Source organism: Megalobrama amblycephala, unplaced genomic scaffold (genome assembly GCF_018812025.1).
Source record: "Megalobrama amblycephala isolate DHTTF-2021 unplaced genomic scaffold, ASM1881202v1 scaffold616, whole genome shotgun sequence".
Lineage (NCBI taxonomy): Eukaryota > Metazoa > Chordata > Actinopteri > Cypriniformes > Xenocyprididae > Megalobrama > Megalobrama amblycephala.
Window position 1 is genome coordinate 1 of NW_025953523.1, and position 14,609 is coordinate 14,609.

The 14,609-nt window shown below is 34.9% G+C and overlaps 1 protein-coding gene across 1 annotated transcript; it reads right to left on the reverse strand.

Moving 5' to 3' along the window:
* Nucleotides 1-10: 10 nt before the first annotated feature.
* On the reverse strand, nucleotides 11-3,850 carry LOC125262136 (V-type proton ATPase catalytic subunit A-like). Its single transcript, XM_048180691.1, has 4 exons — nucleotides 3,697-3,850; nucleotides 2,141-2,233; nucleotides 339-467; nucleotides 11-237 (listed from the first exon to the last, which is right to left on the reverse strand). The coding sequence occupies exons 2-4, from the start codon at nucleotides 2,220-2,222 to the stop codon at nucleotides 11-13; spliced, it is 438 nt and encodes a 145-aa protein (XP_048036648.1). The 5' UTR covers nucleotides 2,223-2,233; nucleotides 3,697-3,850.
* Between the last annotated feature and the right edge of the window lie 10,759 nt (nucleotides 3,851-14,609).

Below are 14,609 nucleotides of genomic sequence, written 5' to 3' on the forward strand. Positions count from 1 at the left end.
TTAAATATAATCATTCACTTACACGCAAGTTCTTGGATGGCGTGAACTCCCATTTCAGATCACGGTTAAGGGCACCAATGTTGACTCCTCTGGGAATGTAGATACTTTGAGTGAGGTCATTGATGTCTTTGAGGGGACGCTGAATACCATCAAAGATTGAGCCCATGATTCCTGGCCCTAACTCCACAGAGAGAGGTTTTCCTGTGCGCAGGACAGGGTCACCAACGGAAACACCAGCTGATGAAAGCTCAGGAAAACTACAGTACTATTTAATAGATTTTACACACAGCATAACAACTATAGGAAGTGTGTCCTGTAGTAAAGTAAGAATAGGATACATGTCTCTTCATAGACCTGAATGGTGGCCATGTCACCCTCCAGCCTAATGATCTCTCCCACAAGCTCACAGTGACCCACTCGCACCAGCTCGTACATGGCAGCTCCCGCCATACTGGAGGCCGTCACCACTACAACACAATCAGTGAGTCAGGAACCTTCAAAATGACTTGTGGACAGTGAAATAAGGTTTAACAAAAGCTAGGTTTTAAAAGCTCAGGGGCCTGTTTCAGAAAGGAGATTAAGTGAAAACTGAGTATGTTAACCCTGAAATGAGGGAAACTCTGGGTTTTCCATTTCAGAAATGGAGGTATATCAAACCCAAGAAAGCAGGGTAAGTCAAGCCCATTTCTGAAAGGGAGGTAACTTATACTCAGTGTCATGGTGAACCTAACCTGGTCAGGAACAGGTTTTCTTGGGTAAACCCAGAGTTTCTTTTGGTCTCCTCCTCCTTTTTAAAGTGCAAGTGATGTTTGAATACTTCATTCATTCATTCACACTATCTGTAAAGTAAAACTATCTGCCAGTGTGGTAATAAAAATAATCTTAATGCAAACGGAAAACAAGATTATTCAGATTGTCTATTACTAAGTGCGAATTTACACTAATTCTGCCCACCAATGTCACACAATGTTAAAAACGACGTGCGTGATTCAACGGCTTCAGTGGTATAGGCAGTAGTGCGCAAGGCATGTAGAACTGGCTTGTGACGCGATTGACCCGGGTTCAAGTCCGCCTTTTGCCCAGCTCGCTCTTCTCCCTTTTCCCATCACATATCACAACAGAAAGGCATTTATTTTCAATAAAAATTAAGAAGTAGAAGTGCCTAACTAGTGTTTAATAAAGATAAACGTATTTATAATCTTAATAATTATAATCATTTACACCATGTTGTTATTGCATGCTGTTAATGTACAACAATACTAAAGTGCAAATAGTATGTATCTCCAGTATCTGTATAAAGCATAAATAGCATCTAAATACTATTTACACTTATTGCAAAGAACTGCTACTTTTACATGGTAAATAGAACATATCACTATTTTCTATTTTTTAGCATCTGCAGACATTTGCACTTACTGTAAATAGCATCTCTTTTTCTTTTTTTTCAGCTTCTATGGCTATATTCATGGTGAGAGCGGTTAAAAAAAAAACAACTAAATAGGATGTTTAAGGTTAATTTTTCCTAAAAACCTTAAAACTAAATTCAGATTTGTAAATAGCATCTATCGCTAAGAAAATATGCTATTTCCACTTAGTGTAAATAGCTGCTTCCTTATTTTTCTAACCCCATTGGCAGATAATTTGCAAAATAAAAAAATGCAATTAAATTATTTTTTATTTATTTATTTATTTTTGTATGTGGGATACCATGAAAATGAATATTAGTTCAATAACTTGCGTTCTGACAGTTTTCACCTCTGATATTGTAACAGTGATAAGAATTAAACTTGTATTGACTCGGAAGTATGTGGACGTCTTTTTGTCGGGTGCTGTTGCCATGGTGAATCGTAATAATTGGAGCTCCATTGATCGTGGCTTTTCATAGTCGTGGTGCACGCGCTGAACTCAGAGTTGAATGAACTAACTCAATTCAACTGTTCTGAAACAGAAAACTCAAGAGTTTCCCATCTCAGAGTAAGTCAACTCAGAGTTCAATTTTTAAGTTGAACCTCCTTATTGAAACGGGCCCCAGGTGGCATAATAATCCAAATAAAACAAAATAATATACATCAAAAGCTCAGGTGACATACTAATCCAAATAAAATAAAAATCATATTAAGACGTGTTAATTCCTACTAACCAGGTCCAGATACACCATGTACATATCCAAATGCTCCCTCCCGCTCCTCATCTTGGAACTTGGGTAGCTTGGAGAAATCCATTTTGAATGAGTCTGACACAAAAATATATAAAAATGAAACAAATAAATAAATAGTCTCATAATAGACACTACTATCTGGATTTCTTTCTGCACTTATTACTACACTTCTAAAGCCTATAAGCTGCATATTATTAATGTGATTTATTTATTTTATATATTTATGTACAGGAAGATTTAAATGAATAAATCTGCTGAATATCTAAATGTGTTTAATATCTTACTTTTTCTTTTATGTATTTATATCAGAATAATTTGCACCAGTACTATAAGTTGTCTAACATGTCTAACAAGTCCATGTATTTTACAACATTATATGTGAGACTACCATGGAACACTGTCACATGACCAAGGCACATGACACTGACTGTAACAAAAAAGAAACTATGTGAGGAAGTGAGGAAAATAGACAGTTGAGCAAATCTGGAAAAACTGTTCTGTAGTGGCAATTTATGAGAAACAAACACGTGAGAGCCAGCTAAACAAAATAAAACCAAATAAACACCCCAAATGGTGCTGGGTAAAAACATTACAAGACACTGACACCTTATTTCATTTAAATAGCATTCTATATTTCTTATTAAAAGCTTCAAGAGGAACCAGTCTAATGTCTGGGTTTTTGTGAATGTATAGTCACATGATGCTCCTATGACAATGAAGCAATGAAGGGGCGCCCATGAATTATAGCAATGACCCTGAATAATAAATAGGATAGGAAACAGACATTGCAGACTTTTGAACATGAAGAAAAAAATAAATAATGTCAGTGCATTGAAAATTCTTTAAGGACACGTGGTCAAACCTAGCATGACAGTGATTGTGTCACAGAGCCTACCTACACAATATATCTGGGCATCAAATGTCACACCCAAATACAATGATCTCCACAGAGACAAAGATGGGGATTTTATATATATATATAAATATGTTTTAATAATTGTAGCGGTTTTGATTTGCATGACTGTAGGCTACTGATTTTGCACTAGAGATCGAGCTGCGAAGTGCGAAGAGATGCTGCATGATCACATGATCACGATGCTGTTGCTACAATATGACCTTTGCTGAAATATAAGGTAGTTTTTTGTCTCCAAACAGTTAAAGCTCTACGAAAATCTTTCATCTCGTGTGGTCGTAATTACTTAAAAATGATTATATAGATAAAATATTAAAATTCTCCTGCTATTTGTTTAGCATCCAGTTGTGCTATTCAGCGCTGGAGGGGAAAATAAACATGTAACAAGATGAGCTGCGTGGAGAGGCGAAGGGTACAATGTTTCAGCAACACAGGACACAGTGTACACAACAATAAAATAAGCTGTTATATGATTATAATTATTAAATAATAAATTAACTGCCAAAGTGATCTGAGAATAATTCATTGTTATAATCATATTTTCTGCTTGTTTAATTTAACAGATACATTTCTTTTAATAGACTGTCCCCATGATATGACTATCGTCGCAAAAATGAGTAAATACCTCAGATAATGAGACGGTCTTGTGTCCAGATCCTATGGTGAGATGATCCGTGAGGAACGAGAGAGTCAGCTGATTTAATTCAGTCGAGAGCTGACGTCACAGCCCGTTCTCCCTCTGCAGACTGAACAGCGCGCGCCGTAAATTCATTATCGCCCCCTGCTGGGCACGAATTCGTGTTTTTTTTTTTTTTTTTTTTTTTTTTTTTTTTTTTTTTTTTTTAAATCAAAATAGACTTTATTCAAATACAAACATTTAAGGCATATTTAACAATCATAAATCAGTGTTTCGTGTTGATACAGCATTTAAAGAAAAACAGAACAAACAGAGAAGAAAAAAAAAAAAAAAAAAAAAAAAAAAAAAGGAAAAAGGGGGGTCTTAATCTAATAACATATACGAGTCCAAAGCCGAAAGAAGTTTCAGGGCATTTCTGTCCATCATCCATTGAAGGGATTTTGCAAATAACTTCAAATCATTTTTCCATCCCGTGAAATGGGGTTTAACCTTTAAATACTTGCATCTGTGGATAAAGTGTTTTCCTAACACAATCAGGTTATTTATCAAAAATTCTATATTTTTATCATTTATAAACACTCCAGCTTTAATCGATGTCATATTCAAAGGATGTAACAATATATCTTTAGATTGTATCCAATTTTGAAATGAAAGCCAAAATTCATTTACCAATTCACACTGAAAGAAAATATGCTCTACCGTTTCAATGTCTTTCTCACAAAATCCACATGAATTGTTTTCCCAATTAAATCTCTCATGTAAAAAGGAGTTGGATGGATAGATGTCATTTAAGATTTTGAATGTCACTTCTTTAGCCTTGGGAAGAATTGGGTATGATAAATATCGTTTCCTTATTTTTTTCGCTTTTTCCACACTAAAGTCTTGCAGAACATATTTTCTTTTCAGTTGATTAGGATAATACTGTTTAGATAAGATATTTCTAATAAACTTATTTGTAAACTGTTTGCTATTTAAATTGATACCTTCAATGCAAAGTGATCTCATTTCTGATTTAGAGTTAGAATATATTACAAACTGCTGAATCATTGTTTTCAGGGGTGCTGGGATGGCCTTTATCGCTCTATTGTATTCTCTAATTGGGCACTTGAAATTAAATTTATCACAAAAGTCACTGTAATATAGCAAATTACCAAAATTATCCATCAAATGACTTACTGCCCATATACCTTTTTCCATCCAAGTACCGAAAAACAATGATTTCCTATTACTCAGAATATATCTGTTGTTCCACAAAGGTGTATTGTGTGGTGTAAAGTTGTGTTTAAACATTAGTTTCCAGTACAGAAGAACTTGTTGGTGGAATTCAGATAATTTTACAGGTAATTTGTATACATCATAGTCACAACGCAAAAGTAAATCAATTCCACCCATCTTTTGAAAAATAGCATTTGGGATAGTAAACCAAAAAGCATCTTTGTGACAAACAAAGGACTTCAACCATTTCAATTTTAGTACACCATTCATCACAGAAAAATCTATGACATTCATGCCACCCTCTTCAATACTCTTAATCATGTCAGCTTTTCTAATGTAATGGCATTTATCCTTCCAAATAAATTGGAAATTTATCTTGTTTAATAAATTGATCATATTATCTGATATTTCTAAAGAGAAGGCAGGGTAAATAGCTCTGGATATACTCTCCATCTTGGATAATAAAACCCTACCGAAAATTGTTATATCCCTTTGTAGCCAGGAATTCAATATCGCTTTACATTTATCAATATTTCTAAGAATGTTTTCTTTTTCCCTTATTTCTTTATGTCTGGTGACCGTGATGCCCAAATATCTGACTTCTGTTTTAACCTGTATATTCTCAATTACACGAGCTGGATGATTGTGTAAAGCAAGAATTTCACATTTTTTAATGTTCAATGTAACACCTGATGCTTTTGAGAACTGACTGATTGAATCCAACGCTGTGGAGATCTGCCTTTCATCTTTTAGAAATAGAGTCGTATCGTCTGCAAACTGACTTATGATAATGTGTTTTCCCATGATGTTTAAGCCATCAGATTTATTCATTTTAATCATGATAGACAGTAGTTCAGCAACCAATATAAATAATAAAGGCGAGCTGTTGCAGCCCTGTCTAATGCCCCTCTTAACTCTGAACCGTGAACATGTGCCATGTTCCAGAGATACACAACTGTTTATATCATTGTAAAGCAGACTAATTAAATTTGTAAATTTCCGTCCAAAACCAAAAAGATTTAAAGTTTCTAAAATAAAGGGATGTTCTACCGAATCGAAAGCTTTGTAGAAATCTAAAAAAACAATGAAACCCTGATCTGCAAACATTTGACTGTAATCGATTAAATCTAATACCAATCGTATGTTATTATGTATAGATCTTCCAGCAAGGAAGCCAGATTGTGTTTCATTTATTATCTGGGGCAAGCCTTTTTTCATTCTAGCTGCAATAATTCCCGATAATAATTTGTAATCAGTATTCAAAAGCGTAATGGGTCTTAAATTATCTAGTAATCTTTTGTCTTTGCCATGTTTGGGAATAAGTATTATTAAGCCTTGCTTCATGGTTGTCATTAATTCGTTCTTAGCTATGCATTCTTGAATTGCCTTAAATAACATTTGTCTAATATCTTTCCAAAAGAATCTATAAAATTCGGCTGTGAGCCCATCCGTACCTGGGGATTTATTCAATGATAATCTTAAACTCACATCATCCAGTTCTTCAATTTTTAATTCTGACTCACAAAGTTCTTTAAATGAATCATCAATCTTGGGTATGAAGTCTTTAATTTTATTTAGAAAATTTGAAGAATGTTGTTGGGAATATGCAGAAGTGTAGAGATTATTATAAAATGCAAAGACCGTCTTCTCAATGGTTTTATTATCCTTACACTCTGATCCATTTATCAATAGGCTTGATATTGCCTTATTTTCCTGTCTTCTCTTCTCTAAATTGCTGAAGTACGAGGTGTTCTTTTCTCCTTGCTCTATCCACTTCGCTCGCGATCTCACAAACGCACTTTGAGCTCTTTTGCAATACATATCATCTAATTTGGACTGCAGTATTAATAATTTGTCTTTATCTTCATTGTTTAATTCTGCCTTATCACAGTATTTACTAATTTCTTGGAACAAGTTACATTCTTCTCTTCTTTTTTTCAAGGCAATCTCCTTACTAAATTTTATGGAACTTTCTCTAATTCTATATTTCACAAATTCCCATTTACAGCAAAAACCATTTATAGTCTCATTATTTTCAATTTCAGTTATTATTTCTTTTATCTTTGTACAATATTCTTCATTTTTTAACAGACTAGCATTAAATTTCCAGTAGCCTTTATTTTTCCTTATTCTATCAACTGGATTTAATTTCATTTCTACAATACAATGATCTGTTAATGGGGCTTTAGAAATCGAGATATCTGAGGCAAGTTCTCCAAGCGAGTAATCCACCAGCCAGTAGTCAATCCTAGATTTACAGGTATTATTTGGTTTAAACCAGGAATATTGTTTTACACCTGGATTTATGCTTCTCCAAATATCTATCAGGTGATTTTTATTCATAAATTCCTCTATTGTATGGTTTAAGTGGTAGGTGTCAAATTTAGTGGGCCATCTATCTTCCCATTCGTCAGGTGTCATATTCCAGTCACCTCCCATTAAAATAAAGTCTGTAGGATAAACTATTTTGAGTTCTGATAAAGTATTTGTAATTTCTTCAAGCATTTGTTTATTTTGGGCAACAGTTCTATGACCATACACATTAATTAGTATGAAAAAACAACCATCAATTTTTAGAACCACCATCAGCCAATGACCTTGGTTATCTGTCCTGTATGTGACTATATCACCTGGAAACCTATTAAAACAAACTGCAACACCAGCAGACTTATTGGTCCCATGACTAAACAGTATTCGATCACCCCATTGGTTAGACCAAAACTTAACATCCACTTCGGAAGAATGAGTTTCTTGTAATAACAGACATTGTGATTTTCGCCCTTTACAAAATAAAAATAATGCTTTTCTTTTGACTAAATCTTTTAGACCCCTCACGTTTAACGAAGCAAATGAGACTGAACACTTGAACATTACTGAACAGGAAATATTTAAACTAAGAAAATAAATAAAGAAGAAGAAAAAAAATATTAAGAACTTAGTTCAAAGCTTATTAACGCTGATTAGCAAATACAACAATAGTCCCATGTCCTCTTAACACACTCCTTCAAACCTCTAATGTCAGAAGATCAAACCTTTCCTTCGTTTAACCAATTCGACGACCCTCTATGTATCCGTGCGGTCCGCGGTAATAGGCACGCTTTCCTTCCCGACGAGCCTGTTCAATCTGCGGCCACAGTTTTTTCCTTGCCTCTCTATCCTCTAATGGTAGCATCTCGGCAAGGCGGACACCTTTCTCTCTGCACACCGGGGAATCCTTGCAGCGACGCCATAACTCCTCCTTGACAAGTCTCCGGACAAATAACACAACTACATGTCTATTCCTGTTGTCTTCTTTTCGTCCGACTCTGTGCACAATATCAATCGCTTCTTCGAGCTGTCGCTGTTCCAAGTCAGGGGCGATCTCCTTGAACAGTTGTATGACGTCTGTTCTAATGTTCTCGTCCTTTCTTTCTGATAAACCTTTCAGTTTCAGACACCATCGCATCTTATATCTCTCCTGGTCCCTGATTCTCTCTTTAAGCTCTTGATTTTCTTTGCACAGACGTTCATTGCACTTTTCTAACTCGATGACTTTCCCCTTGCATTCCTTAACTTCTTCAGCATTGAACTGCACGGCTTTTGATAGGCTAGCAATCATGCTGCTACTCTGTTTAGCTTGCTCTCGCAATTGCGTCAGTTGCTCATTAAAGTTCTTCTCTAAACTCTGAATGGCTTCCAGTATGGTCAAGTTAGACACCTCGTTTTCTTTTAATGTAGTTTTGCTCTTTTTCCCAGCTGGAATCTTACTCGGAGTTATTGGCGTAGTCGAGTCTTTTCTTTTACTAATTGTGTTAACCTCCATATCGTAGTCATGATCTGTAGACTGTTCGAGGATCTTTGTGCTCATCGCAGCTTGCTTTTTTTCACTGTCCCCTTCTTTAATTATCAGTCTGGCCGGTTTGATCATACTTTTTAATTGTTTGGAGCGTTTTTATCAGCAGGTAATCAGATTTGGGACAATTTCTCTTCCGTCTCTGACGCGAGCGACTGTTCAACACGCCATCTTGCCCGGAAGTTTCGAATTCGAAATGTTAGTCATTGATTTCCCGATACTTTTGGTGTTGTTCTTTGTAGGCTAACTATAAAATAAACTTAGGCTAACCCGTGATTATATGCATATTTTTATACAACAGTCCGTTCTGCAGTTGGGGTTCAGGGTCTGTAGGCTATATGACCTATGCACAATAAATCTAATAAATCCAAATCTTCATTTTTTCACCTCTTAAATATTTGCTTTTTAAATTTGCAAGGCATTTTTAACACACTTAAACCTAGTAATCAGTGTAAACGGTTACTATGAATGGTCAATTTCCCCAAAAGATCGATAAAATGAAATAGTGAAATAATAGTGTTTAAGCAAGACATGATAGCTAGGGTTTTAAAGGATTAGTTCACTTTCAAATTACAATTTCCTGATAATTTACTCACCCCCATGTCATCCAAGATGTTCATGTCTTTCTTTCTTCAGTCGAAAAGAAATTAAGGTTTTTGATGAAAATATTCCATTATTCTCCATATAGTGGACTTCAATGGAGCCCAAATGCTTGAAGGTCAAAATTACAGTTTACAGCGATCCCAGACGAGAAAGGGTCTTATCTAGAGAAACTATCGCTCATTTTCTTAAAAAAAAAAAAAAAAAAACATTTATACGTTTTAACCATAAATGTTCATCTTGAACTAGCTCTCTTCTTCTTCTCTATTTGAATTGCAGCAGTGTAGACGATGGTAAGTGTATTACTGCCCTCCACAGGTCAAAGTTTGAACTTAAAGGTGAATCTCAACATAACACCGACTGTTACATAACAGTTGGGGTGTACGCCCCCAATATTTGCATATACCAGCTCATGATCGAGGCATTACACAAGGGCAGAACGTCTGGATATGCACAGCTGAATCATCAGACTAGGTAAGCAAGCAAGAACAATAGCGAAAAATGGCAGATGGAGCAATAATAACTGACATGATCCATGATAGCATGATATTTTTAGTGATATTTGTGAATTGTCTTTCTAAATGTTTCGTTAGCATGTTGCTAATGTACTGTTAAATGTGGTTAAAGTTACCATCGTTTCTTACTGTATTCACAGAGACAAGAGCCGTCACTATTTTCATTATTAAACACTTTTAGTCTGTATAATGCATAAACACAACTTCATTCTTTACAAATCTCTCCAACAGTGTAGCATTAGCCGTTAGCCACGGAGCATAGCCTCAAACTCATTCAGAATCAAATGTAAACAATATAACAGTATATATTCACATAATCCGACGCATGCATGCAGTATGCATGACGAACACTTTGTAAAGATCCATTTTGAGGGTTATATTAGCTGTGTAAACTTTGTTTATGCACTGTTTAAGGCAAGTGCGAGCTCCCCGGGGCGGAGAGCGCGGGATTTAAAGGGACCGCAACCTGAATCGGCGCATTTCTAATGATGCCCCAAAATAGGCAGTTAAAAAAATTTATTTAAAAAAATCTATGGGGTATTTTGAGCTGAAACTTCACAGACACATTCAGGGGACACCTTAGACTTATATTACATCTTGTAAAAAAACATTCGATGGCACCTTTAATTGTCATATATAATATGCTAGTGCAAGTATATAAAAATTAGTTCAAACTTTGACCTGTTGAGGGCAGTAATACACTTAGCATCGTCTACACTGCTGGAATTCTAATAGAGAAGAAGAGAGCTAGTTCAAGATGAGCATTTATTGTTAAAACGTATATAATTTTTCTTTTTTTTTTTAGAAAATGAGTGATGGTTTCTCTAGATAAGACTAGGAAGACTCGTCTGGGATCGTGTAGAACTCTTTGAAGCTGCAATGAAACTGTTAATTTGACCTTCAACCGTTTGGGCTCCATTGAAGTCCACTATATGGAGAAAAATCCTGGAATGTTTTCATCAAATTATGAAATTAATTCATGAAATTAATTTCTTTTTGAGTGAAGAAAGACATGAACATCTTGGATGACATGGGGGTGAGTAAATTATCAGGAAATTTTTAATTTGAAAGTGAACTAATCCTTTAAGCTAAATTAGAATTTGTTTATTTGCGCACGGTAAGACATAGTCTACACTAGTGTGTTACTGGGTCGATGATACTAGAACACAACAGTGTCTGTAGCAGCAGAGTAAACACTGAGAAAGACCAATGAGGAGGCTAAGAGGCAGTGGCCTACAGAGAGAATATTGAGAGCTTTTCCTGCACTGGTGATGCTAAGGCCTATAACACATCACAGACAATAAGAACACCTTAGATGTAAACAGCTCCACTACAACTCCACAGACAAAACCAAGGAGATGGTCATGGACATGAGGAAGGAGAGGGGAACTCATCAGCTGCTGAACATCCATGGACTTGAGGTGGAGAGAGTGAGCTGTTTCAAGTTCCTGGGTGTTCACATCAGTCATATAACAAGCTGGTCAAGAAAGCACAACAGCGGCTGTACTTCCTCAGAAGACTGAGAAAATTTGGCAGGCACCAAAGATCCTCAGCAGTTTTTACAGTAGCATGATTGAGAGCATCCTGACCTGCTGTATCATGTGGTAACAACACAGAAATGGACCTCAAGCACCTGCAGAAAGTAGTAAAGACTGAGAGGATCATCAGAGCACCACTATGCACTACCCTCCCTGCAGAACATCTACCAGAGCAGAAGAGCCAGATCTATTGTCAAAGACCCCACCCACCCCCAACACAATATGTTTACACCCCTGCCCTCCGGCAAGAGGTACAGAAGTGTAATTAATGCAAAATGCCCAGACTGAACAGTTTCTATCCTGCAGCCATCAGACTGTTAAATGGGTCAAACGCTCATTGATCCATCAGGCGACTCGATGATCCTGATATCACCCTTTCACCTCAACACACCACTAGTAACTTGTTACAGTAATAATATTACTTTTTGCAGTAACTAGTAGTGTAACTAATTACTAATAAGATTTCAGTAATAATATTACAGTTACCCCTGTTGATTTGAAATCCAACAATCCAATAATTCCTAGATTTATTTTTATAATTTTCACGACTCGCACAGGCACAAGTTTGGAATATGTAACAGCTTACATTCAGCAGATGGAAATATTGCCATTACATTGATTTTGTCAGGAGAACACCATTGTGTAAGTTGTGGCATTACTTTACTCTGGCATTACATGGCTTGCACATCTCTCTGATTCTGATATAAATTATATTACTACAATTAAAAAACTTTTTGGAAAATAAAACTTTTTCTTATGAAATTATCCAATTTCTTTTGATAAAATAGAGTGTTTTTAATAACTTTTGACTGCGATCCAATGTGGATTTTGGTCAAATGATGAGACAGAAATATGTTGTTAGTAACATTTTAGAAGAATTTTATGGGGAAGATACACAATTACAACTTCTGTGGGTCTTGAAGTAAAAATAATATAACTAGTAGTGTAACTAATTACTGTTGCCAGAAAGTAATAAGTAGCCTATATTACTTTTGAAAGGAGTAACTATTAATGAGTAGCCTAATAAATTACATTTTTTGATTAACGACCACAACACTGCTCAACATAGACTTCCTATCATACCGTTCCACTATATTCATTTTGCACTCCATGCAACTTGCACAGATTCTACACGGCTATAACGCATTAGGCTATAGGCCTATTTGCACTACTATATATTGTTCTTTTTTACTGTATATTTGTAAATCATGTCTACATGTCTGTTCCCCCACTTATTTATGAACTTTATTCTTGATTTGTATTTTATTTTTATTCCATTCAGAGTGGAAAGCAATGTAAGAATTTCATGCAGGGACTGTGCATATGACAATAAAGGCAATATAGGGCCAGGTGTGTTCTCTAGCCTTCCTGATCATAATACACACATACAAAATTCAATTTCAATTTGAAGACCTGAAGGTCGTGGCGACGAAGTAACCTCCAGATTGGGTAAAAAGTACACTTAATAAAATAGATAGAAGGTAGTCCTGCAAATATTTTCTATTTTTGATATATAGCCTAACAAAATACTATTTTAAACTATTTATATGCTACGTTTAAGCAAGATTTTCCATCTTTTTATCTGTGTGACCAAGTATTAAATGTGGTGGATAAAATAAAATACTTGGTTCACATTATTATAAATGATTTAAATGATGATGATGTGCAGCGTCAGTGCTGTAAGTTGTACGGACAGGCAAATTGTCTCGTAAATTTTATGTGCACAGATGATGTTAAAATAGCACTTTTTAGAGCTTACGGTACTTCATTTTATACGGCGCATCTATGGTGTAGATATTGTAAAGCTAAAATGAAAAAGCTTCAGGTAGCATTTAATGATGCATTAAAGGATTAGTTCTCTTTCAAATTAAAATTTACTGATAATTTACTCACCCCCATGTCATCCAAGATGTTCATGTCTTTCGTTCTTCAGTTGAAAAGAAATTAAGGTTTTTGATGAAAACATTCCAGGATTATTCTCCTTATAGTGGACTTCAATGGAGCCCAAGCGGTTGAAGGTCAAAATTACAGTTTCATTGCAGCTTCAAAGCGTTCTACACGATCCCAGACGAGGAATACGAGTCTAATCTAGAGAAACCATCGATAATTTTCAAAAAAAAAAAAAAAAAAAAAAAAAAAAAAAAAAAAAATATATATATATATATATATATATATATATATATATATATATATATATATATATATATATTTTTAACATATATAAGTTTTAACCATAAATGCTCATCTTGAACTAGCTCTCTTCTTCTCTATTTGAATTCCAGCAGTGTAGACACTGCTAAGTGTATTACTGCCCTCAACAGGTCAAAGTTTGAACTAAATTGTTATATACTGGCACTAGCATATTGTATATGACAAATTAGTTCAAACTTTGACCTGTGGAGGGCAGTAATACACTTAAAATCGTCTACACTGCTGCAATTCAAATAGAGAAGAAGAAGAGAGCTAGTTCAAGATGAGAGAGCTAGTTCAAGAAAGGAAGACATGAACATCTTGGATGACATGGGGGTGAGTAAATTATCAGGAAATTTTAATTTGAAAGTGAACTAATCCTTTAAAAATTTTGTTCCCAAGGTGGACAAGTGCAAGCCAAGTGTTTGTATTCAGTGATGTTCCTACTTTGCATGCTGTATTAAGGAATTATATGTATAATTTCATGTGTCAATTAAGTGATTCAAGAAATACAATCATAATGGTCATAAACGATCCTAAATTAAGTGATACAAGGTATTGCTCCTGGTTCTGGAAGCACTGGAATGCAAGTTTGTATGTCTTTTAAATAATGTATGTTGTGTGTAATGTAAATTTCTATGTTATTCTTTTCTTTTCTTTTATTTGTTTGATATGGACCTAAGGGTCTGGAATAAAGAATGAAATGAAATAAACAGTAAAATGTTTCCTTCAATTTCATTTTTATTAACTCATAATCGTAGTAATTCGTGTATTTTATTAGACTGTGTACAGGGATTACAATAGCAATTTTTCCTTTAATCATGACATCAAAGTGACTAACGTTAATCGATTTGGATAATACTGAATCTTTTTTTTTTTTTTTTTTTTTCATTTTAAGAAACATTTTATTTCGTTGACACATTATTTTATTTGAATTAAAATAATAGGGCGGGACTTGTATTTTCAAGGCACACAATTTCCTAAACGTAATTTCCCTTTTATCTGTTTCCT